Raw genomic sequence first — 27298 nt, forward strand, 5'->3', positions numbered from 1 at the left:
ACAAATGTCATTTTCCGTTTACACTGATATATCAAGAAGACTGTCCTAGTGAATGCAAAATGGAAAGACATAATTAACCAAGATGGTGGTGGCATAAGCTCTTAAGGCAGAGCTCGTTCGCTTCAACTACTTTTCTTCTTTGCTTTGTCCTCTTTTACGTCTTTTTCCTTTCTCTTCTTTCTTCTTTCCTCTTTACTTGCCTCCATTCCTCAGACGGCATTGGTGATGGAGAGTTGAATCAAAAAGTGTGGTGCTGGAAAAGCACAGCAGGTCAGGCAGCATCTGAAGAACAGGAAAATTCACATTTCAGTCATACGCCCTTTATCACAAATTATGCCTGAAATGTCGACTCTCCTCCTCAGATGCTGCCTGACCTGCTGGGTTTTCCCAACGCCACACTTTTGACTCTGATCTCCAGCATCTGCAGTCCTCACTTTGTCCTAGAGTTGAGCAGAACTTTTACTTTTTTTCTTTATTTTTCTAATTTATACCTAAGATTTTCCACCCATGTTTCTTTGTACCTAAGATGGCGCCAGAAATAGTGACCTTGTCCACTTTTCACCATACTCATGTATCCCTATACTTGAGTACATGTGACAATCAAACCTAATTCTAATTCTAAAGTGTGTCTTTTTCCAGCAGTATTAAAGTTCTGTGACTCTAGATAACTAATAATTAAAATTCCTTGTCCAATGTTCTCTGAAGTTCCCAAGTGAATCCTCCCTGCTCACATTAAAGGTCAGTTCTCAGTATGTTATTGTAGACAGTTCATCACCTACCTTGGCTCTGAAACTCCTGTGGACTAAAGGTGAAATTTAATCTACAGCATTATTTTAATTCCAACACTAAAAATTAGGTGCCCAATTTGAAATGGTTCGACTTGTCAAATTATCACTTGAAGACTCTTCAAGTTGAGTGGCTAATGCACAAGGCTTACTTGTAACTGCTGAAGTCCACAAATATATGAATCCATTTCCCTGACGTCAACATGTGTTGTACAAGCTAATGGTTCCGAAAGGTTAATGTTCATATTACATTGATTCAACCACTGTCACACATAGCCAATGAGTGGATTGAAGATAATGAATTTTATTCTAGCTTTCAGAGGGAGTAGGTATAGCTGCACATGCTCTGTGAGGTTCTAGTAACTTTGCGAAGTTAAATGTAGTTATGTTTATTGCCATCATGCAATATAACTTCTCATTATATAAAAACAGCATCTCTTCAATAAAAATTCTATGGTAAATGTTCCCCTACCATTAATCACTAGATAGGCCCAAGGAAAAATACAAAAATATAAATTGCTGGCTGCTGATTACCTCAAAAATCCTTTCTTATAGCATGCTTGTGCTATCTAAATGTAGCATAAATGATGTACATGGATTTGATTTACTTGAAGATCTCTGGTGAGTTTACTTACAGCTGAACTAATATATGCAGTCCAGGGTAAACTCCAATCACAGCTTGTGCCTCAAGTGATACAATGTAGCAAGCTTGTGGTTATTGTGACAGCAGTCAGATACTTGTTAAGTTCTTAGAATGACATCACTCCAAAACAAATGACATCTAACCCTTACCCATTACCACATACTGATGGAGGTGGCCAACACCAGTATGTACCAGCAGTAGTCATCTGGAGATTAGCAGCAGCCACTCAAGTACTTCTGCTCCAATCATATCAAGGATGGTATTGGCCAATCTCCTTACCCATATATTGATCAGAATCTCTGTCTTTCTAAGAAAAGGCGAAGTACTTGTGGTGCTATCCAGATATGCGCAGTATTTTGAACTAAGTCGGACAGCAATTTCAGATGAGGGACAGAAATCTGGTTACATGTGAATATCCAAAAGTTGTTATTTCAAGGTGTACCACTCCACTATTAATTTATCATATCTGGCATTTTGTCCTTAGCCTGCCTTTTTTAAAAAGGAATTTGCCTAGTAATTTCCCATTCAACTCCCCATAGAAAGGTAAGCCTTGTTACAAATGTAACTACCCTTCCAACACTGTAAATGTGTATCACTGACTTTTAATGTGTCTCTCTTGCACAGAAAATCAACAATAAAGTGATGGTCTTTTCCTCCATGTTTTGAATTCTTTGGAGTGATTTTATAAATGTCACATTTTAAGAAGCATTTGTGTTCTCTTTCTGTCCTTTTTTCTCTCTCCCTTAATCTATTTTTTTCTTTATTTCTCTTTTTGCACATGATTTAACATTGAATTCACTCATTCTGTTTGCACTTCCTTATTTATTATTCATTTGGTCTCATGGTAGGGTGGGTGGACATATCATATTCATTCAAAACCAATGCGCTTCATGTCTTTTGCTTTGCCATTATCACTCAGCTTCCAAGCAACTTTATGCAATGTCTTTTCGAGCTGAAGGTATAAGGACAAATCTAACTAAATCCAACATTTGGCCAATAGGTAAAGTTTTAACACAAGGGAACACATGGGAATGGGTCAAATAAATGGACAGAAAGTTATGCTAGATGCCCTTTCATTCAAATCACATCTCTCAGAGATTAAACATTTCCAAGTATTGGAGTGCAAGATGCCAGGAATGGAAATCTTCCTTCAGGGCCATATTCTACAACATCAACATTGGTGGATCCTGTATTGAGAATGAGAGACCCTCTTACCTCAGCCAACCTTAGATTCAAGGATCTCTCATTACCTTTCCCAGCCCCTCAGAATTGGCATTGGACCTACCTGGGTCTAATGTTTCTTCTGGAGTGCTAGTTGAAGCCGTGCCTAGCCAGAAGACAGGTTTTTTTTTGGGGGGGGAGGGGGAGTTGGGGGGTGGAGTGAGGGGGGTGGGGTGGTGTTGGGCAAATGTAAATGATGGAAGTGGGTGTTTAAACTCCATGGTATGTGGGGCAAATCCACACATTGTATTTCCCCAAGCACTCTGACTTCCTTGGTTGGTAAGGGGAATCAAGGATTACGGGCAGAAGGCAGGAGAATGGGATTGAGAAACATATCAGCTATGATCGAATGGCAGAGCAGACTCGATGGGCTGAATGGTCTAATGCTGCTTCTATATCTTATGGTCTGGTCTTGCTCCAAATGTATCAGAATTTTAAAACTCCCCCACTTCAATTCAACTACCATTCCCTCAAGTACGCAAGTATATGTTGCAAAAAATCTATCATTGGATACTTTCTATTAGTTTATCATTTTATTTTCAGAAATGTTTCTACTTCAATTTCCTTTCAATCTATTATATCATTGAACCTGATGATACTTGACGTGAGTGGCGAAAGGAACCAGATGAATAATGGTTCTGTGGCATAACAAAGTGAGACTTTGATCTATTTTTCTTGTTTGAACAGACACAGTCTTACAACCGACATACCCTGCCGCAAGGAAAACATTCTAATCAAGCAAAAGAAATTTTTCTGCGTCGTCAGGAAAGTTTGCTCAAAGATGATGGTGTAATGAATCTAATACAGGTATGTTCCATCAGCTGGGATTCCATTGATAGAATGTTCATTCTCACAGCATTTTGTTTTGTATAATGTACAGAACTGTGTTTCTTCTCAGAGTGCATTGTTCAATTAACGCAATCCACAAGTATCTTTTCTGATGCTAGTGTACGCAGGTCAAGGCACAACTGATATTAGTAGTCAAACAAAGAAGCATAAAACTTATATTGTCTTTTAGCTGTGTATGTCCTACAGTATTTCACAGCTAGTGAAACACAAATGAAATGCAATCTGTATCGCAGTGCAGGAAACACAGCAGCTAATGGAACAAATTCCTGCAAAGAGTGATGTGATTATGACCTGATAACGTGTGCCTACAAGGCTCATTGAAGTGTAAGTATCAGTCAGAGCACCAGGGATAAATTCTGTGTTCCTCTTTGAAATTGTACCCAGCAGCAAGAGCGGTCAGAAACTCGGTTTTACATTTCCTCCAAAAGGCAGTACCTTGAACTGTACTGCATTCCCTCTACGGTTCATTCAAGTGTCAGCATGGAATTTTGCATTCAAGTCCTGGAGTGGGGCATGAACCCACAATCTTTCTGACTCAAAGACAGGAGTCATAGCTAACAGTATATAGTACAAAAAGATGGCCTTTCAGCCCATCTTGCCTGTTGCAGCTCTTTGAGAGATTTATGCAGTTAGTTACATCCCATGCTCTATTTCCATAGTGTTGTAAAATAAGTACTTGCCACATCTATTTGAAATACCGTTGTCTGTGATTTCAGTGGGTTTATTTTCCCAATTACATTCTCTAAGTTACTGTCTGTTTTAGACCTTTGTACCAAGATGTGTCGAAAAATCATAGTATCGGAGTAATTTTGCAAATGATACAAAGATAGGTGGAGTGGCAAGTAGTATTGAGGAGGCAGGGAGGTTGCAGAAGGATTTGAACAGGTTGGGAGAGTGGGCAAAGAGGTGGCAGATGGAGTACAACGTGGGAAAATGTGAGGTCATGCACTTTTGTAGGAAGAATAGAGGCATAGACTATTTTCTGAATGGGGAGAAAATTCAGAAATCGGATGTGCAAAGGAACTTGGGAGTCCTCGTCCATGATCCATTTAACGTAAATTTGTAGGTTGAGTCAGTACTTAGGAAGGCAAATACAATGTTGTCATTCATCTTGAGAGGACTAGAATATAAAATCAGGGGTGTACTTCTGAGGCTTTCCAAAGCTCTTGCCAGACCACATTTAGAGGACTGTGAACAATTTTGGGCCCTGCACCTCAGGAATGACATATTGGCCCTGGAATGGGTCCAGAGGAGCTTCGCAAGAATGATCCCGGGAACAAAAGTCTTAACGTGTAAGGAACATCTGAGGACTCTGGGACCATACTCAATAGATTTTAGAAGGGTGTAGGGGGATTTGATTGAAACTTAGAGAATATTGAATGGCTTGGACAGAGTGGACGTTGGGAAGATGTTTCCATTGGCAGGAGAGACGATGATCTGAGGACACAGCCTTAGAGAGTAAAGGAAAGGCCCTTTAGAACAGAGATAAGGAGAAACTTCTTTAGCCAGAGAATGGTGAATCGGTGGAATTCATTGCCAGTGAAGGCTGTGGAGGCCAGGTCATTCACTATACTTAAAACAGAGATGGATAAGTACTTGATTTCCAAGTGGGGGTCAAAGGCCACAGGGAGAAAGCAGGAAAATGGGATTGAAAAACCTATCAACCATGATCGAATGGCAGAGCGGACTCGATGGGCCAAATGGCCAAATTTCTGCTTCTATGTCTCATGGTCTTTTTCTTCCTAATTTGTTCTTTTTGGGCTTTTCATGGTTTTCTGAGGACTTCTTTATCAAGTTTATTGGAAGGGTAATAATTTCATGGCACTTTTACACATTTGATTTTGTTTTGGCTGTTAAAATAAATAGGCAGGAAGTGATGGACAAAGGGCACGCCCTCTCTGTCACTAAATCTTAGTATAATAGACCCTTGCATCTGAGCTTCAGAGCAGCTTCTCATGGTATACATCAGTCAAATAACATTGTATGTGTGTATATGTACAGGGAAAGTTACTGATAGTGACAGTGTTGAATTTGAATTGATGATCAAAATGGCCATAGTAACGCTGTAAATGTTTGAAGGCGTTGTGCTTGGCTAGTACAGGAGGACTTGGTTAAATTGTCACTGAAATAAAGAATGGCAAGTGATGCTATCAAATTGGGGTTGACCACAAGGTCAAGGATAGTATGTCGACTCTGAAATCTGCTTCAGTGGCCACTGTTAGATTATGATGTAACCTGCTGGAGTTACATCAGTACTGTTAACTAACTGCCTCTGTATCAAGTGAGTGAGAAAGGGACTTTCTCTTTCCTGGACAAAATTCTCCAGCCACGGCTGATGCAGACACTGACCTGTCCATGGCATCCAGTTTCTTAACCTCTTCAAATATTCATTACTGCTATCTTCAGAGATTGATGTGTTTTAGGTGACAGGGATGCAGGTAGCGAAGAGGTATCCACTAATTGCTCTTTGCTTCTTTGCGTCACAGAGGAGATCCATTTGTGTTGACGGCCAGTCACAGAAGAAAGGCAAACTAGCCCGAAGTCTCACAGGTAGGAAACACCATTTACTAACATAATTCCTCAAAACACAGAGTAAGAATTCAGAGCCTCACGTAGAGCTTTGGTTTCTTGCCACCTTTTTGAATATTTTATCAGTGCAGTGTCAAAATGTTAGCTCCTCCCAAACATGTGACATTTACTGTAGCTCGGGGCTTAAAGTACTATCACCTTATTTTCTGAAGGGCATTGAGTTAATGTTAATGAATTGAACTTGGTTGAATCAATCCTCACTGCTTTCACTGTCTCCCTAGAAAACCTGTCCAAAGATTAACCAGTCGCTCCCTGAAATAATAACTGGTTGTCACAGTTGTGGTGGTATTGGAGAGGTGGAGGAATAGTTCAAATAGAGTGTAACACTTGGCTGCTGCTTTCTGTCCCTGATCTGAGCTAACAGGGGGGAACCTTTCCACGTGGGGTGCTCTTTAAGTATGTACTTCTTGCTCTCAGCTGGGCATCAGCCGCCTTAAATGGAGGTCAAAGCAGGACACCTTTTTCTTTGCTATTAAACCCCTCAAAAGTAATGCTGCCAGGAATTAAATAATGCCTACTGTTTTATTTAAAACCATTTAAATTTCCTCATGTGATGGGAATGTAGCAGCTCTCCTCCAGACTCCTTCAAGAAACCTTCAGCCACTTTTGGACTTGGTTTAGCTACTGTTCCCCCAATTAAAGTTGTGCTCCCACCACTCATTTTACTATTAGGGGTCCCTACTGGCATGTTCATGGTTGTCAAATCTTGCTGACTAAAAGGTTTCGCTCCCACCCTTTAATCAGGCAGTATTTGTTCCAGGTTTGAGCAGAAGTCTCGAATGAGACATGGAAGTGCAGTCAGGGAGTAAAAGGATAGGGGAGCAGGGAATGGCAGGGGAGTTTGGGGTTTTAAAAGGATTGGCCAGTTAGGGTGACATTTCATCAATTTAAGAGATTGAGGAACCCAGATGTCTACCTGATTATCATCTCTTGGAAGGCTGCTTGCCAGATTGAAAGAGGGATGAGAGAGTTGGAGAGGGGAGTGAGGGGGAGGCGGTATTGGGGGGAGGGTTAGACCAGAAGAAAGCAGATCACACAGATTGAGATGTCAAGGAAACTAATGACATTGCAGTAAATGCAAATAGATACTCCTGTGGTATAGTTGGTGTTTATTCAGCAGATAATGAGAATGGAGTCTGGAGGTTCAGGGTGGACGTGTGGAGATTAACTAGTGAGATCAGGGGTTAAATGGATCCTCTCTGACTCCCTTTCTGATTGAGCTCGTTCCAGTCCCTCTCTGTCTCCCTCTCCCTTGCTCCCCCCACCCCGTCTCTGACTGACCCTGATCCGTTCCCTCTCCATCTCCCCCTCCCGCCCACTTTCCGACTGAGCCCTATCTGCTCCATCATCCCCTCCCTCTCGCTCTCCCTCTCTGACTAAGCCCGGTCTGCTCCCATTCCCTCTCCCTCTCCTTCTCCCCCTCCTGCCCCGACTGAGCCTGATCCGCTCCCTCTCCGTCTCCCCGTCCCTCCCCAACTGAGCCTAATCTGCTCCCTCCCGCCTTACATTCCCTCTCCCTCTCTGACTGAGCCAGATCTGCACCCTCTCCCTCTCGCCCTCCCTCCCCAACTGAGCCTGATCTGCTCCCTCCCCCTTTCCTTCCCGTCTCCCTCTCCCTCTCCCTCTCCCCTTCTCTCTCAGACTGAGCTCTCCCTCTCCCTGTTCCTCTCTGACAGAGCCCGATCTACTCCCTCTCCCTCTCTGACTGAGCTCGATCTGCTCCCTTTCTCTCTCTCTATCCCTCTCCATCTCCCTCAACTTCTCACTCTCCCTTTCCGACTGGACCTGATCTGCTCCCTCTCCCTCTGCTGCTCCCTCTCCCTCTCCAACTGAGCTCTTCCTCTCCCTCTCCCTCTCCGACGGAGCCCGATCCTCTCCCTCTCCTGCTCCCTGTCCCACTCCTTCTCCCTCTTCCTCCCTTGCCCCCTCCCTCTCCCTCTCCAACTGAGCTCTCCTTCTCCATCGCCCTCTCCCTCTCCTGCTCCGACTGAGCTTGACTCCCTCCCTCTCCCTCTCCCCCTCCGACTGAGCTCGATCCTCTCTCTCTCCTGTTCTTGCTCTGACTGAGTTTGACCTAATGTTGCTCCTGAGAATTTTCTCTGGAAGCTGCTACTCTGCCGATCATCCCGGTGTTCACTCTGCTTCATTACCTCGGCACTGCCTGAGCTTTTGTGGAATTCCATCCACAAATTGTTGTTCAAAATGCCCTAATTCATTCAGTAAATGCAAAATGCATAAGACTAAAGCAAATTGAGTTATTATGGTAAGGGAGTCACAGAATATGACATCCAGAACTTGACACCAGTTCCTGAATCCAGTGTAATACAAGCATAATGTAATGGCACAGTTAGAATCATGTGTTAGAAGGGGTGAGAAATGAAATGTTCAGTTTAAAAAAAAATTTGGAACAGGTAACTTAGAAAGCCATTGATTCACAATAAATTCACAAATAAATGAAGATTAGGTTCTTCTGTATCATAACACCAACTGCCTGACATTAGTCTAAATTATCTGTCTGAAACTATTTAATGTTACTAACCTGGGGTGCATTACATTATAGACTGTTTCCAATTGAGGCACGCTGGCATCAGATCAGCAGCAAAACCTAATTTGTCAGTCACCTAGTTTATCTCAACAATAACTTTATTTCCTTGTAATGTCTGGAACAAGTTTTGAGGTACAGCTTGCAATGCATAAGCTGTGTGCAATATATAACATTTGTGACTGTTTAACCTGACTTCTGGTGTCTTTTATTTATGTACAAAGCTCATTCTACACCTTTGGGATACATTAAAAATGAAGCTTTAAGCTTTACTCGCAGTGGATGTGCAGTGAGATGTAATGTGAACGATACTCTCTGCCCTGTGGTATATGTGATTAATAGCTATATGTCAGTAGCTAGACAGCATCATTGTGATATCAGATGATTTCAGATCACATGAGACTGGCAACAAATAGAGGAAGTGTCTACTGTAGTGCAGTTCAACCTGTACTTGGTGTGAATGCTTAGTAAACATTTATCAATTTGTACTTATATGATGTCCAGTTCTTACTAAAGGCTCCCAGGAGATGCTCATGATGTTTATATCCCTACATGTTCCAGTTTAGAATTGATATTGAAAAATCAGACAGTGTACCTAGGAGGAATCGTAAGGCATTGGTCATGTCATGGGACTAGGATCAGAACCTCAGGCAATTGTTCGGAGGTCATCAGATCAAATCCTACCATTGCAGATAGCGAAATATAAATTCAACAAATATACAGCCGAATGGCCATTGTGTAACTACTATCAATTGTAGTAAAATCCTATTAGGTTCCCTCATATCCTTTATTAAAGGAAAAATGCTCTCCCGATCTATATTTGACTTCAGACCCACAGCAATATGGTTGATTCTTAATAGCCTCTGGGCAATTAGGGATGGGCAAAAACTTTGGCCTCACTCATGACGCACACATCCCATGAATGGGAAAATAAACTCAATCTGTCCCTCAGGTCAGCAGCTACAATATTGCAAGTTGATCTGCTAGTGTCCATGAGTTAGTATCAGCAAGCTACCGCTGGATCCCTGAATTGGACCGCTTTACGTCAGCTTCCTGCCTGGAAATCTGATGCACTGAGATCCAATTTCACTCTGATCATTTCCAAAATGTCTTCCAGCATCAATTTGATTGTATTTACTTTACTAGTATCTGTAGATACCCTGAAAGGAACTCAACTTTTTTTAGTTTGGGAAGCTATTGAAAGTGAAATTTGAAAACAGAAAATTACTTGCATATATTCCTGGCCCCTAAACATTCAATCACAATAAAATGTTGTAGTCTTAATTTAGAGCATGGATTCAACTCAGCCAACAGACTGTAGCTTCAGATACAGGGGGACAATCCAAGAATGAGAGATGCCAGAGGAGAGCTGTATGTTTGAGTAGACAGACATGAGAAATTTGGCTGTGCAGACGTTTGGAGCCCAACTTATTCCCCAATGATTGTGGTTTAGATATGCAGAAAATTACATGGAATATACTGCTCTCTGCATCTAAATGCTCAATACAGACTTTAATAATACACTCTAGAAACTCTTTCTTTCCACTGCCCTTTTCATGATAAATATCTCCGTCTATAATAGGCTTACTAAAGCCCGCAGATATAACTATTTGATAATTCCCCCACCTCTTTCTGATTTCCTTGCAAAATTGTTCCTCTGTGTCTTTCCCATTATTTGGTGGTCCATAGAATACACCCTGCCTATGTAAAGGGACGTTAGCTTTAACTAGCTCAGACCTTGATCCCTCTGGGACATCCTCCCTCTTTAGCACTATAATATTCTCCTTAACCAATATTATGACTTTCCTCCTTTCTTACCTTCCCTAACTTTCTGGACAATCTTGTATCGAAATCCTGCGCTCTGTGGAATTAGATCTCCATCATGATCACAACATCATATTTAATATATCTACCTGCATCTACTTTTACATAAAGGTACAGCACCTCTGATTTAGACAGTAGTACGTCATAACTTAATCTGACAGCATATAGAACTATATTATTTCCTGCTCGAGTATCCCTATCAATTTTCTGTTCACTCTGATGTTCTTCTTTAATGTTACCTCTTGGTTGCCAAACTCTTGCTAAGTTAGTTCTGAGTCTCCTCAGTAGCTCTAACAAGTTGTCCTGCAAGGAAGTTGGGTTTGGTTCTATTTAAGTGCAACTTGTCCAGCCTGTACACCTTCCTCAGAACTAGTCCCATTGTCACTGGAATATAAAGTACTCCCTTTTCAGTCTTACCACAACCGTGCATTCATTTGCTCTATCCTACCATTTCTACACTTACCAAACGAATCAAATTTATCAAATGATACCAGTGAGAAAACCAATGAACACACTTTCACTTTTACTAACTTCAACATTCAAACTAAAATCAACATGTATAAACAGGCAAATCACAGTCAATATGCATTACAAATTATCTACTAAATAGCAGATACAACAAAGACAGATTGCATGGATTTACGAGGTAGTCCCATCAGTGCATATGGTACTAATTTCAACCACAAAGTCCTTTGATACTTTGAACTTTATCAAGAGGCTGCTGTAGTATTCCAGCTCCATTCCTTTGAGGATTTAACTTCCAAACCTTAGGCGACAGCAGCATCCAAGTATCCAACCTATGGGCACTGTCTTAACCAAAATGACACTTATACAATCTCCAAGAGCTCGATCAGGACCTTGGGGTGAGAAATGGCAAATAGAGTTTAATATAGATAAGCGTGATGTCTTACATTTTGGAAAGTCAAATCATGGTTTGACTGATAGCATATAGAACTATATTATTTTCTACTCTAGTATCTCTACCAATGACCTGGCATTTTGGTGCTGCAATTGAACATGGTGAATGGTCAGGCCTTAAGGAGTGTAGTGAAACAAGAGGGACCTTGGTGTTCAGGTGCATGGTTCTCTGAAAGTGAAGTCACAGATAGACAGGGCAGTAAAGAAGGCTTTTGGCACACTGGCCTTCATCAGTCAGGGCATTGATTACAGAAGTTAGGAAGTTATGTTGAAGTTGTATAGGACATTGGTGAGGCTGCACTTGGAGTATTGTGTTCAGTTTTGGTCACCTTGCTATTAGGAGGATGTTAGGATGTTATTAAACTGGAAAGAGTGCAGAAGAAATTTATAAGGATGTTGCCAGGACTCAATGATCTGAGTTATTGGGAGAGCTTGGACAAGCTCGGACTCTTTTCTTTAGAGCATAGGAAACTGAAGGGTGATCTTTTAGACATGTATAAGATTATGAGAGACATGGATAGGGTGAATGCACTCAGTCCTTTTCCCAGGGTTGGGGAATCGAGGACTGGAGGGAATTAGTTTAAGGTTAGAGGGAAAAGAATAAAAGGGAAGCTGAGGGGCAACGTTTTTACACAGAGGGTGGTATGCATATTGAATGTGCTGCCAGCGGAAGTGGTTGAGGCAGGTGCATTAACAACATTTAAAAGGCATTTGGACAAATACTTGGAGAGGAAAGGATTAGATGCATATGGGCCAAGTGCAGGGAAATGGGGTTAGCATGGATAGACATTTTGGTCGGCATGGACCAGTTTGGGCCAAAGGGCCTGTCTCCATTTTGTAGGACTCTGACTCTATAACTTGTTCATAACACTCTGGAAGATATAAATCCTGTTTGCCGAGCTGGGAATTTGTGTTGCAGACATTTCGTCCCCTGTCTAGGTGACATCCTCAGTGCTTGGGAGCCTCCTGTGAAGCGCTTCTGTGATGTTTCCTCCGGCATTTATAGTGATTTGTATCTGCCGCTTCCGGTTGTCAGTTCCAGCTGTCCGCTGCAGTGATCGGTATATTGGGTCCAGGTCGATGTGCTTGTTGATAGAATCTGTGGATGAGTGCCATGCCTCTAGGAATTCCCTGGCTGTTCTCTGTTTGGCTTGTCCTATAATAGTTGTGTTTTCCCAGTTGAACTCATGTTGCTTGTCATCTGCGTGTGTGGCTACTAAGGATAGCTGGTCATGTCGTTTCGTGACTAGTTGGTGTTCATGGATGCGGATCGTTAGCTGTCTTCCTGTCTGTCCTATGTCGTGTTTTGTGCAGTCCTTGCATGGAATTTTGTACACTACATTGGTTTTGCTCATGCTGGGTATCGGGTCCTTTGTCCTGGTGAGTTGTTGTCTGAGAGTGGCTATTGGTTTGTGTGCTGTTTTGAGTCCTAGTGGTCGCAGTAGTCTGGCTGTCAGTTCAGCAATGTTCTTGATACATGGTAACGTGGCTAGTAACTCACCAGGACAAAGGACCGAATACCCAGCATGAGCAAAACCAATGTAGTGTACAAAATCCCATGCAAGGACTGCACAAAACACTACATAGGACAAACAGGAAGACAGCTAACGATCCACATCCATGAACACCAACTAGCCATGAAACGACACGACCAGCTATCCTTAGTAGCCACACACGCGGATGACAAGCAACATTACTTTGACTGGGACAACACTACCATTATAGGGCAAGCCAAACAGAGAACAGCCAGGGACTTCCTAGAGAAATGGCACTCATCGACAGATTCAATCAACAAGCACATCGACCTGGACCCAATATACCGGTCACTGCAGCGGACAGCTGGAACTGACAACCGGAAGCGGCAGATACAAATCACTATAAATGCTGGAGGAAACATCACAGAAGCGCTTCACAGGAGGCTCCCAAGTACTGAGGATGTCACTTAGACAGGGGACAAAACGTCTGCCACACAAATTCCCAGCTCGGCGAACAGAACCACAACAAGCACCCGAGCTACAAATCTTCTCACAAACTTTGAAGATATAAATCCTTCAGAATCACCTTTATTTGAACAGTCAATGCTTCTCTTGTACACAGCATTGCTGATTCTGGTTATTCAATCACTGCAAATGAATCATTCATTGGTGGTCCCTTGTGGATAAAGATGACTCTCTTCCACTCTCAAGAACAGTCTGTAAATGATGTACAGAGCGATATGGCTTCCACAGACCCTGTTATACACTTGGGGCAGGTGGTGGCCTTGGGAAGGGGTGGGTGGTGCGTTCCTGTGACAGCGCGCTCCTTTCCCTGTTTCCGTCTGGCATCTGCTATTTCCCGACGGCAAGTCTGGAGGTGCTGAATGCCTTCCCGGATGCTCCTCCTCCACTTTGGACAATCTTGGCCCAGTCATTCCCAGGTGTCTGTGGGAACGCTGCACTTCACCAATGAGGCCTTGAGGATATCACTGAATGCTTCCTCTGTCCACCTGGGGCCTGCCTGCCGTTTCGGAGCTGCAAATGAACAGAAACAGTGGCAGCACAATATTTGTACCCCACCCATTCCTGGATCCAATTTTGAGTTCCCCTCCATCTGTCTATAAGAAGCCATTACCGCTCTCTATCTTTTCAAAAGCATCGTAACATTGAAGTGCCTCAATTCCTCAGTGCTACAACTTTCCATCACAGTATGGTGCCGAAAATAACTGGAAGATTTGCGGCTTCGTTTGCCGGTTTCTTTTCTGGCTCCCTACATTCTCCTTACAGGACCAGATCCTTCTCTCTACCTGTGTTATTGCAGCTTATCAGCCAAAACCACTATCAACATTCCTTCTCAAGGTGCTGAGCTGCTGCTCAGTGCCATCTTTGACCCTGGCATTACGGACACAACATGCCATCTTGAAATCAGATCTGCAGCTTCAGAAATGTCTGTCACTTCTCCTCAGCTAGAACCATATATCCCTCGTACTATTGGTGTAATGCAAATTATGACAGTGATGGGATTTGAATCTACCTCCCTGAAGGTTCTACTGTTAGGATTTGGAAGTATGTTTGTTTTTACCATTCACGCTGGGCTGGAAAACATTTCTAGCACAAGTCTGTCAATGCACTGGGAAACAGAAAGCATGGACTTGGACCAGTATTGACACACAGCTGCATAAGCTTCATTTCTCTGATCACAAGAACTACTTTAGGTCATGTGTTCCTGCAGTTAACCAAATTCACCAAAGACAGAGCTGAAAATGTGTTGCTGGAAAAGCGCAGCAGGTCAGGCAGCATCCAAGGAGCAGGAGAATCGACGTTTCGGGCATGAGCCCTTCTTCAGGAGCCCTTCTTCGGGCTCATGCCCGAAACGTTGATTCTCCTGCTCCTTGGATGCTGCCTGACCTGCTGTGCTTTTCCAGCAACACATTTTCAGCTCTGATCTCCGGCATCTGCAGTCCTCACTTCCTCACCAAAGACAGAACCTTCCAAACCCACGGCCACTTTTGTATAGAAGGACAAGGGCAGCCGATGTATGGGAACATCACCACCTTCAGGTTCTCCTCCAAGTCACACACCATCCTGACTTGGAAATATGCTGTTGTTTCTTCAGTGTCGCTGAGTCAAAATCCTGGAATTCCTTCCCTAATGGCATCGTGAGTCAACCCACAGCAGGTGGGCTGCAGCAGTTCAAGAAGGCAGCTCAGCACCACCTTCTTAAGGGCAACTAGGAATGGGCAAGAAATGCCGGCCCAGCCAACGACCCCCACATCCCACAAATGAATAAGAAAGCAAAAGCTAATTAATAGAGATGGTGAAGGCCATATTTTTCTCTCCTTGAGAATATCTAAGATTTGATTGGGTGACTAAAAGTGGATCTGTCCTGAATTTTTATTTTATTCTCATGGGATGTTGGATTTGCTGCCAATGCTACCTTTGAACTGAGGGCAATAAAGAGTCAACGACATTGCTGTGGATGTGGAGTTCCATGTAGACCAGACTAGGTAAGGATGGCAGATTTCCTTCCGTAAGGGAATCTGTGAATCACATGGAGTTTTACAACAATTGATTCAGGTTGTATCCTCACCTTTACTGAGACTAGCTTCATATTTCAGTACTATTAATTAATTGAATTAAAATTCTACCAGCTGCTTGGGATTTGAACTTGTGCCCTGATAGCATTAACTTGGCACTCTGGATTTCAGGTTTAATGACATTGTGACAATTCCATCATCTTCCTACAAGGCAGAGACCCAGAAACACAAGATAATAACAATATGGCCTTTCAGCTTACCTTGAGTTCCTCCAATCAGTCAGACTCTAATTCGCATATGATCGGATCCAACACTTCCTTAAATGCATCGAAAATGTTCTGTTCTGCCACTCTGTCAGGAACACAGAAAGCGGATATTTCGCAGGCCCTGAATGACAAGACCAATCACAAGTTTGTTGGGAAATACGTTCAAATTGGTGCATAATTTTGTTTTTATTTCAAAAATATACTTTATTCATAAAATACTTTGATGATCTGTATAATTGGTCATGCCATACATATGTAAACATTCCATTTCTTTGCATACAGAGACAGAGTAATCATTCATATATACAGGTCTGTACGATTACTCTCGACATATTTAGCTGGGGGCTCTGTGGAGCCTCCTTACTGTGTCGGCCCCCTGTGCTTAGGCAGGCAGATGTTACACGGTGGTCTTTCCCCACCGCGCCTTGGTGGCAGCTGCCCCAAACTTCAGCGCGTCCCTCAACACATAGTCCTGGACCTTAGAATGTGCCAGTCTGCAACATTCAGTCGGGGTCAACTCCTTCAGCTGGAAGATCAACATGTTTTGGACCACCCAGAGAGCATCCTTCACCAAGTTGATGATCCTCCAGGCACAGTTGATGTTCGTCTCGGTGTGCGTCCCGGGGAACAAGCTGTAGAGCACGGAGTCCCGCGTCACGGCACTGCTCGGGACGAACCTCGACAAACACCACTGCATTCCTCTCCAGACTTCTTCTGCATAGGCACATTCCAGAAGGAGGTGTGTGACAGTCTCGTCCCCCACACCCCCCCCCCCCCCCCCCCCCGCCACCGCAGCTGCTTCGAGGGCAGCGTGCGGTGCGGCTGAGAGTCCGGGCCTGAATAAAAGCTCTCACAGGCAGAGCCCAAATCACCACCAGCCAAGCCATATCTTGGTGCTTGTTGGAAAGTTCTGGTGTTGAGGCATTCTGCCAAATGGCTTCGACAGTCTGCTCAGGGAACCGCTCGATAGGATCCGCCCTCCCCTTTTCCCGAAGGGTCTCAAGGACACTACGTGCTGGCCACTTCCTGATGGACTTGTGGTCAAAGGTGTTTTTCTTCATAAATTTCTCCAGGTGGTACGGAACGGTCCAACTACTCGGAGCGATCCGCGGCAGCGAGGCCAGGCCCATCCTTCGCAACACCGGGGACAGGTAGAACCTCAGTACGTAGTGACACTTTGTGTTTGCGTACCGGGGATCCACGCACAGCTTGATGCAGCCACACCCAAAGGTGGCCATCAGGGTGAGGGTGGCATGGGATGTGTTTTTTCCCCATTGCCCAGGTCTTTGTACATTGTGTTTCTTCGGACCCAGTTCATCTTTGATCTCCACATGAAGTGGAAGATGGCCCGGGTGACTGCGGCAGACAAATTAGCGCATAATGTTTTAACAGCGAGAGCATAATCTTGCTGTTAGCAATGATAGATCTACTAGTATGCAGTAATAGCTCATTACTACCTAATCTCACCTCATTTTCTATGCAGGTTACTGTTTCCTCAGGCAGCATAGAGAACCTAGATGGTGACAGTATTCAATTGAAAGAGCTGTTACATAGCATAGAACATAGAACATTACAGCACAGCACAGGCCCTTCGGCCCTCAATGTTCCACCTGTCTGTGAAACCAATCTGAAGCCCATCGAACCTACACTATTCCATTATCATCCATATGTTTATCCAATGATCATTTAAATGTCCTTAAAGTTGGCGAATCCACAACTGTTGCAGGCAGAGCATTCCACGCCCCATACTACTCTCTGAGTAAAGAACCCACCTCTGACATCTGCCCTATGTCTATCACCCCTCAGTTTAAAGCTATTTCCCCTCATGCTAGCCATCACCATCTGAGGAAAAACGCTCTCACTGTCCACCCTATCTAATCCTCTGATCATCTTGTATGCCTCTATTAAGTCACCTCTTAACCTTCTTCTCTCAAACGAAAACAGCTTCAAGTCCCTTAGCCTTTCCTCATAAGATCTTCCCTCCATACCAGGTAACATCCTGGTAAATGTCCTCTGCACCCTTTCCAATGCTTCTACATGCTTCTTGTAATGCAGCGACCAGAACTGAACACAATACCAGAGTTTTGAACAGCCGCACATGACCTCATGGCTCCAAAACTCAATGCCCCTACCAATAAACGCTAATGCACCAAATGTCTTCTTCACAATCCTATCAACCTGGGTAGCAACTTTTAGGGATCTGTGCACATGGACACTGAGATCTCTCTGCTCATCCACACTGCCAAGAATCTTACCATTAGCCCAGTACTCTCTATTCATGTTACTCCTTCCAAAGTGAATCACCTCACACTTTTTCGCATTAAACTCCATTTGCCACCTCTCAACCCAGCTCTGCATGTTATCTGTGTCCCACTGTAACCTGCAACATCCTTCCGCACTGTCCTCAACTCCACCGACTTTAGTGTCAAATTTACTAACCCATCCTTCCATGCCCTCATCCATTTATAAAAATGACAAACAGCAGTGTCCCCAAAACAGATCCTTGTAGTACACCATGAGTAACTGAACTCCAGGATGAACATTTCCCATCAACTACCACCCTCTGTCTTCTTACAGCTGGCCCATTTCTGATCCAAATCACTAAGTCACCCTCAATCCCACGCCTCCGTATTTTCTGCAATAGCCTACAGTGGGGAACCTTATCAAATACTTTACTGAAATCCATATACACCACATCAACTGCTTTACCCTCATCCAGTATCTGGTCACCTTCTCAAAGAACTCAGTAAAGTTTGTGAGGCACGACCTACCCTTCACAAAACCGTATTGACTATCCCTAATCAACTTATTTCTTTCTAGGTGATTATAAATCCTATCTCTTATAACCCTTTCCAACACTTTACCTACAACCAAATTAAGGCTCACTGGTCTATAATTACCAGGGTTGTCTCTACTCCCCTTCTTGAACAAGGGGACAACGTTTGCTATCCTCCAGTCTTCTGGCACTATTCCTGTAGACAATGACAACATAAGGATCAAAGCCAAAGGTTCTGCAATTTCCTCCCTGGCTTCTCAGAGAATCCTATGATAAATCCCATCCAGCACAAGGGACTTATCTATTTTTACACTTTCGAATTGCTAACACGTCCTTATGAACCTCAATCCTATCAAGTCCAGTAGCCTGTGTTTCAGTATTCTCCTTGACAACATTGTCTTTTCCTGTGTGAATATTTACAAAACATATTCATTTAGTGCCTCTCCTATCTCCTCAGACTCCACACACAACTTCCCACTATTGTCCTCGACTGGTCCTATCTTTCTCTAGTCATTCTTTTATTCCTGACATACCTGTAGAAAGCTTCAGGGTTCTATTTGATCTTACCTTCCAAAGATATTCGCAAGTCCTACCCTGGCTCTCATAGCTCTCTCTTTAGGTCCTTCCTGGCTAACTTGTAACTCTCAAGTGCCCTAACTGAGCCTTCATGTCTCATAGTTACATAAGCCTCCTTACCACTCGACCACTTCCTCCTTGCCTGACAGGTACATACTTATCAAGGACATGCCGTAACTCTTCCTTGAACAAGCTCCACATTTCAATTGTGCCCATCCCCTGTGGTTTCCTTTCCAATCCTATGCATCCTAAATCTTCCCTAATCGCATCATAATTGCCTTTCCCCCAGCTATAACTCTTGCCCTGTGGTATATACCTGTCCCTTTCCATCGCTAAAGTAAACGCAACCAAATTATGGTCACGATTACCAAAGTGCTGACCTACCTCCAAATCCAACAGCTGGTCCAGTGCATTACCCAGTACCAAATCCAATGAGGCCTCGCCTCTTCTTGGCCTGTCTATATATTGTGTCAGGAAACCCTTCTGCACACATTGGACAAAAACTGACCCATCTAAGTTACGAACTATAGCATTTCCACTCAATATTAGGAAAGTTAAAGTCCCCATAATAACTACACTGTAACTTTCACTTCTATCTAGGATCACTTTTGCAATCCTTTCCACTACATCTCTGGAACTTTTTGGAGGCCTATAGAATACTCCCAAGAGGGTAACCTCTCCTTTCCTGTTTCTAACCTCAGCCCACACTACCTCAGTAGATGAGTCCTCATCAAATGTCTTTTCTGCCACTGTAATACTGTCCTTGACTAACAATGCCACAGCTCCCCCTCTTTTACCACCTTCCATGATCTTACTGAAATATCCAAATCCCGGAACCTGCAACAACCACTCCTGTCCCTGCTCTACCCATGTCTCTGAAATGGCTACAACAACAAAATCCCAGGTACCAACCCATGCTGCAAGTTCACCCACCTTATTCCGGGTGCTCCTGGCATTGAAGTAGATACACTACAAACCACCTTCCTGCCTGCCAGTGCACTCCTGCAACCTTGAAACCTTATTCATGACCTCACTACTCTCAAACTCTTGTACAATGGAGCTACAATCCCGTTCCCACCTCCCCTACTGAATTAGTTTAAACCCTCACGAAGAGCATGAGCAAACTTCCCCCTCCAGGATATTGGTACTCCTCTGGTTCAGGTGTAGACCATCCCATTTGTAGAGATTCCATCTACCCCAGAAAGAGCCCCAATTATCCAGGTATCCAAAACTCTCCATCCTGCACTGTTCCTGTAGCCATGTGTTCAACTGCTCTGCCTCCCTATTCCTCGTCTCACTAGCACGTATTAATGGTAACAAACCAGAGATAACAACTCTGTTTGTTCCAGCTCTAAGCTTCTGTCCTAGCTCCCTGAATTTCTGCCTTACATCCCCATCCCTTTTTCCTCCATATGTCATTGATGCCTATGTAGACCACGCCTTGGGGCTGCTCCCCCTCCCTCTTAAGTTTCCTGAAAACATGATCTGAGGCATCACGGACCCTGGCACCATACCAACCGTGAGTATCTCTCGCTCCCACAGAACCTCCTATCTGTCCCCCTAGCTATGGAGTCCCCAATGACGAATGCTCTACTCCTCTCCCACCTTCCCTTCTGAGCAACAAGGACAAAGTACCCCATGGCTTACCCCTGGTAAGTCATCCCCCAACAGTATCTAAAACGGTTTACTTGTTATTGAGGGGAATGGCCACAGGGTATCCCTGCATTGTCTGCCCGTTCCCTTTCTGTCCCCTGACTGTAACCCATCTACCCATCTGCCAATAGCTAGCGCCTTCTCCAAGAATCTATTCTGGCCAGCAGTCCCCAACATCTCAGGGCACGTTGCATGGGCAGAGACTTCCCACCTCCTTCACCCATGGAATGTGACATTGGAGAAACACTGTCCTCACCACATCATGGTGACTCATCGCTGATACCTGTAATACTGTTTACCACTTCAACAGAGCTTACCAGCACCTGACATCACAACACTGCTACCAGGCTAATGCACATAGGGATAGGTGCTGCTTTATGCTTGGGAATGGGATGTATCTCAGGTCTCTTAGCTTGTCTTTGAAAGTGCTAATTCATTTTGTCCCGACTCTAATTCCAACACTTCATCAAATGCATCAAAAATATTCTCTTCTGCCTGTCTGTCAGGAACACAGAAAGGGTATGTTTCCCAGGCCCCTGAGTAACAAGGCTAATCATGAGTCTGTTGGGAAATATTGTGAAGAAAATGGTCACAACGTCATTGCCTATGCTTGCCTTTTTGCACTTTTGCACCTCAGAACTTTCTACCTTGCCTTTTCTTTTCGATGCACAGTCAAAGCCAGGCAGTTTATCATGTTTGCCAGCAATGTTCAGTCAAGGGGTGGCCAGGATGGCAATAAATCACTGTAACAGCCACAGTATGTGTCAGTAACTTGTGTGGCAAACCGAAAGAATGTGCTTCAACCAAATGACAATGTCTTAAAGTCAATGGGGAGTGGTCCTCAATCAAGTGATTGTGTCGTTGCCCCCTGACAGATGACAATCAGGTCTTCTATGTAAATCACTCATGTAGCAGCATCCAATTGGCCTCCATGTTGGGTGACTCCCATCTCCCCCTACCGTAGCGCAACGTTTGGAGAACAATGATGAAATGTTATTTGTGTGTGTTGTGACTACTGACTCACTGTATTACTGAGGAGCTGCTTTGATTCTGATACTGTCCACATAGACTCATTGGAAACTTCCTCAGTGGATGAGACACAGAATCCATCATCATTTCTGTGGCCACTGCACCAAGAGGGTGAGCATAAGAACACATCTGTTTGAAGGACTATTCCTGACATGGTGCACTATTTGGATTCAAACATACAACGGGATCGTCGGAAGCCCTGGCAGTGGCGAGCGCTTCTAATACTATTGAGCGCAGGAGAGAAGCAGAGATTGTGTGATATAACACCCCACAGCTCACTGTGAAATTCCCGAAAGCCAATAATTAGCCAATTTTTTAAAAGTTTCAGCCCTGCGTATGAAAGACACAGAAACACAGCATTCTACCCAACAGTTTTGTACCTTGTTTCAATTGTTTCTTTCTCTCACCTAGTCATCTAGTCTCATTTCAAAGCTGTTTTCCTCAATCACTTCCTGCAATGGCTACTTCAGGGTTGCTGACCATCCTGGGATTTTCTGGGATCATCCTGGCATTTGGCTTTCTGACCCTCGTCTGAGCTTCCCGAGACCCCATTTGCCCTGGGTGAGTTTCTGCCTCCACAAAGGCAGGCAGCAGCCCACACTACAATGTGACAGGGGAGGGGGCCACTGGCTATCGCTCCCCTCTGCAAGGGGTTCAGCTTTGATGGGTTGCTGGTTCGAGTTTGGTGTGGTGTAAGTGGTGGGGGTCTTGTCCAAGCCCATGGCAGCAGTCTGGTTATAGTCTTAAACCTAGATTTGAGATCGAACCATGCCCTTCCTCTCCCAATCCTGCTCCAGAACTTGTATTTCATCCCCTCAGAGTTGGCCACCCTGGCTCAATCTTAACCATTCCCTGAGCACAGAAATGTTCACAAAATCCCTACAGTGTGGAGGCAAGCCATTCAGCCCATTGAGTTCACACCAACCCTCCAAAGAGCACCCCGCCCAGACCTACACCCCAACCCCCATCCCTGCATTTCCCATGGTTAATCCACCCAGCCTGCACACTGTGGGCAATCCACTTAATTTGCACACCAGGAGGAAACCGAAACACCTAGAGGAAACCCATGCAAACATGGGAAGAATGTACAAACTCCACACAGACAGTCGCCCAAGGCTGGAATTGAATCCAGGTCCCTGGCGCTGTGAGGCAGCAGTGCTAACCACTAAGCCACCGTGCTGTCATGGCTGATCACCTAACCTGCAAATCTTTGGAGTATGGGAGGAAACTGGAGCACCCAGCCGACACCCATGCAGACATAGGGAGAACATGCAAACTCCACACAGTCATTCACTCAAGGCTGGGATCGAACCCAGGTCTCTGGCATTGTGAGGCAGCAGTGCTAACCACTGAGCCACCATACCACCCACATTTCCTCATTTCTGTACTGGATGTGTCAGTAACTCCTGGACTTAACTTTGAAAACACTGCTCATGTCACCTCTTAGTGTAAGGGAAAATCACTGAACTATTCAATTTTTTGTGATGTCTGTAATCTCCCAGTTTTAGTAACAGCCTTGTGAATCCTTTTTGCACATTTCCCAGGAATTCAATATCTTCTTGTTGTATAGAGACTAGAACTAGGCAGTGTATTTTAAACATAGTCCTCGATCAAGGTTCCGAATAAGTAGATTAGATTCCCGGCAGTGTGGAAACAGGCCCTTCGGCCCAACCAGTCCACACCGACCCTCTAAACAGTAACCCACCCAGACCCATTTCCCTCTGACTAATGCACCTAACACTCTGGGCAATTTAGCATGGCCAATTCACCTGACCTGCACATCTTTTGGACTGTGGGAGGAAATCGGAGCACGTGGAGGAAACCCACACAGACTCGAGGAGCAAGTGCAAACTCCACACAGTCGGTCTCCCGAGGCTGGAATCGAATCTGGGACCCTGGCTCTGTGAGGCAGCTAACCACTGTGCCATCGTGCTGCCCCTAAGTTTACCATAATCTCACGACTTTAGAAATCTCAGAAGCTGAGAAATAAATGTGTGTTTTTAATTGCCTTGCTGACCTGATTTGTTCAACCTTACTCTTAGAACCTTTTGCTCCTACACCCCATTTAGATTCTAATTTTCCTGGGAGCAACTGAGGTTTCTATTTTCCCAATCTAAGTGTTTCATCTCTCATTATTTTTAAAGTTAATTTATCAATGTGTAAATTCCATACCATTTGCTATAATGCAGAAAGATCACTTCGCAGAAGTTTAAGTGCCCCAGACTTTCATCATCAGGTTTTGACATTAAAGAAACCAGCCACATTCCTCTTCTCTGCAACCACTACAGCACCCGGATGGGTATAAAAGTGGCCAAATTACTGGATAATGATGCAAGAGAAGTTGCTCCAGTTCGTCTTCTGGGCCCAACCATCTTCAGCTCCTTGATGAGGTTGTATTGAATGCTGGTTAACTCTCTTCTGGAATACCGTGTCTCGTTCTAGTTGTCCTGTTGTGGGAAGGATATTATTAAGCTAGACAGGGTTCACAAGAGATTTACCAGGATGTTGCTGGGAATGGACGATTTGAGTTACAAGGAAAGGCTGGATAGGCTGGGACTTTTTTCACTGGAGTGTAGGAAGTTGAGAGATGACCTTATAGAGATTTAGAAAACAATTTGGGGGATAGAAAAGGTGAATGGTAGGTGTCTTTTCCCTAGGTTGGGGGATTTCAAGACCGGGGGCATATTTTTAAGGTGACAGGAAAAAGATTTTAAAAGATAAATGAGGGCAATTTTTGTTTTACGTAGAAAGTGATTTTTGTGTGGAATGAACTTCCAGAGGAAGTGGTGGATGAGGGTACAGTTACAATGTTTAAAAGATATTTAGTCAAGTACATGAATAAGAAATGTCTGGAGGGACAAGGGCCAAGCACAGGCAGATGGGACTGGTTTAGTTTGGGATTATGGTCGGCATGGACTGGTTGGACCAAAGGGTCTGTTTCCATGCTGTGTGACTCTATGACTCCATGAATGGCCTTCCATCTATCGTAAGATCAAAATTGGGCATATTCTCTGATTGCACAGTGTTCACTTCTATTCATGACTTCTCTAATAAAAAAGGAGTCCATGGCCCCCTGCAGCACAACCTGGGCAACATTCAGGCTATATAACATTCACATCCTTAATATTACAGGCAATGACCATCTCAAACAAGACAGTCTAACTACCTCTCCTTGACATTCCATGGCATTGCCATCTCTGAATCTCGCACCATAAACAAGCCGGAGTCACCATTGACCAGATTATTAACCAGACCAGCCAGAGAAATGGTGTGGGTACAAGAGCAGGTTAGAGGCTAGGAATCCTGTGGGAAGTAATTCCTCTCCTGTTTCCCAAATACCTGTCTCCCATTGACAAGGCACAAGCCAGAAATACAGTGCAATGTTCTGTGGCACTTGCCTGGATGAGTGCAGCTCCACCAACTCACATGAAACCCAATACTATTCAATGCAAAACAGCCCACTTGATCCTCACCTCCTTCACCACAGCAAACATTCAGCATCTGTACCACTGCCTAAGCGTGTCTGCATTCAAAGTTTCTTTCAAAGCATCATCCATACCTGCATATTCACCACCTCAAAAAACAAGAGCAGACTCACGATGATATCACCACCAACCAGTTGCCCTCTAATCCACATGCCATCCTGACTTGGAACGATATGACAGCATTATCTTGAAACGAAAGGTTTAGAAGGATATGGATTAGGGGGGCTGGAAGAGCACAGCAGTACAGGCAGCATCCAAGGAGCAGCGAAATCGACATTTCGGGCAAAAGCCCTTCATCAGGAATAAAGGCAGTGAGCCTGAAGCATGGAGAGATAAGCTAGAGGAGGGTGGGAGTGGGGAGAAAGTGGCATAGAGTACAATAGGTGAGTGGGGGAGGGGATGAAGGTGATAGGTCAGGGAGGAGAGGATGGAGTGGATAGGTGGAAAAGGAGATAGGCAGGTAGGACAAGTCCGGACAAGTCATGGGGACAGTGCTGAGCTGGAAGTTTGGAACCAGGGTGAGGTGGGGGAAGGGGAAATGAGGAAACTGTTGAAGTCCACACTGATGCCCTGGGGTTGAAGTGTTCCGAGGTGGAAGATGAGGCGTTCTTCCTCCAGGCGTCCGGTGGTGAGGGAGCAACGGTGAAGGAGGCCCAGGACCTCCATGACCTTGGCAGAGTGGGAGGGGGAGTTGAAATGTTGGGCCACGGGGCGGTGTGGTTGATTGGTGCGGGTGACCCGGAAATGTTTCCTAAAAAGCGCTCTGCTAGGAGGCGTCCAGTCTCCCCAGTGTAGAGGAGACCGCATGGGCAGCAACGGATACAATAAATGATATTGGTGGATGTGCAGATAAAACTTTGATGGATGTGGAAGGCTCCTTTAGGGCCTTGGATAGAGGTGAGGGAGGAGGTATGGGCGCAGGTTTTACAGTTCCTGTGGTGGCAGGGGAAGGTGCCAGGATGGGAGGGTGGGCTGTAGGAGGGTGTGGACCTGACCAGGTAGTCATGGAGGGAACGGTCTTTGCGGAAGGCGGAAAGGGGTGGGTTGGGAAATATATCCCTGGTAGTGGGGTCTGTTTGGAGGTGGCGGAAATGTCGGCAGATGATTTGGTTTATGTGAAGGTTGGTAGGGTGGAAGGTGAGCACCAGGGGCGTTCTGTCCTTGTTATGGTTGGAGGGGTGGGGTCTGAGGGCGGAGGTGCGGGATGTGGACGAGATGCGTTGGAGGGCATCTTTAATCACGTGGGAAGGGAAATTGCGGTCTCTAAAGAAGGAGGCCATCTGGTGTGTTCTGTGGTGGAACTGGTCCTCCTGGGAGCAGATCCGGCAGAGGCGGAGGATTTGGGAATACGGGATGGCATTTTTGTAGGAGGTAGGGTGGGAAGAGGTGTAATCCAGGTAGCTGTGGGAGTCGGTGGGTTTGTACAAAATGTCAGTGTCAAGTCGGTCATCATTAATGGAGATGGAGAGGTCCAGGAAGGGGAGGGCGATGTCAGAGATGGTCCAGGTAAATTTAAGGTCAGGGTGGAATGTGTTGTTGAAGTTGATGAATTGCTCAACCTCCTCGCGGGAGCATGAGGTGGCGCCAATGCAGTCATCAATGTAGCGGAGGAAGAGGTGGGGAGTGGTGCCGGTGTAATTACGGAAGATCAACTGTTCTACGTAGCCAACAAAGAGACAGGCATAGCTGGGGCCCATACGGGTGCCCATGGCTACCCCCTTGGTCTGGAGGAAGTGGGAGGATTCGAAGGAGAAATTGTTAAGGGTGAGGACCAGTTCGGCCAAACGAATGAGAGTGACGGTGGAGGGGTACTGTTGGGGACGTCTGGAGAGGAAAAAAACGGTGGGCTTGGAGGCCCTGGTCATGGTGGATGGAGGTGTAGTGGGATTGGATGTCCATGGTGAAGATGAGGCGTTGCGGACCGGGGAAATGGAAGTCTTGGAAGAGGTGGAGGGCGTGGGTGGTGTCTCGAACGTATGTGGGGAGTTCCTGGACTAGGGGGGATAGTAAGAGAGCACTCATTTCCCAGGCAACTGTCATACTGTTTAGCCAACAAACGCAAGTCTTGAGGTAGATCATAGATCAATGAAATTTGTGTTCTGGAACCTTTATGCATGCCAGTTCAGTGAT

At 44.7% G+C, this 27298-nt stretch overlaps 1 protein-coding gene across 1 annotated transcript in view; it reads left to right on the plus strand.

Moving 5' to 3' along the window:
* Positions 1 to 27298, plus strand: part of LOC140495724 (sodium/hydrogen exchanger 2-like) — a 167507-nt gene that overhangs the window by 124585 nt on the left and 15624 nt on the right. The window contains exons 10-11 of the mRNA XM_072594754.1: positions 3337 to 3456; positions 5985 to 6048. Coding sequence (XP_072450855.1) covers positions 3337 to 3456; positions 5985 to 6048 — 184 coding nt within the window. The remainder of the gene's footprint in view (positions 1 to 3336; positions 3457 to 5984; positions 6049 to 27298) is intronic.

This window comes from Chiloscyllium punctatum, chromosome 25, assembly GCF_047496795.1.
Source record: "Chiloscyllium punctatum isolate Juve2018m chromosome 25, sChiPun1.3, whole genome shotgun sequence".
Lineage (NCBI taxonomy): Eukaryota > Metazoa > Chordata > Chondrichthyes > Orectolobiformes > Hemiscylliidae > Chiloscyllium > Chiloscyllium punctatum.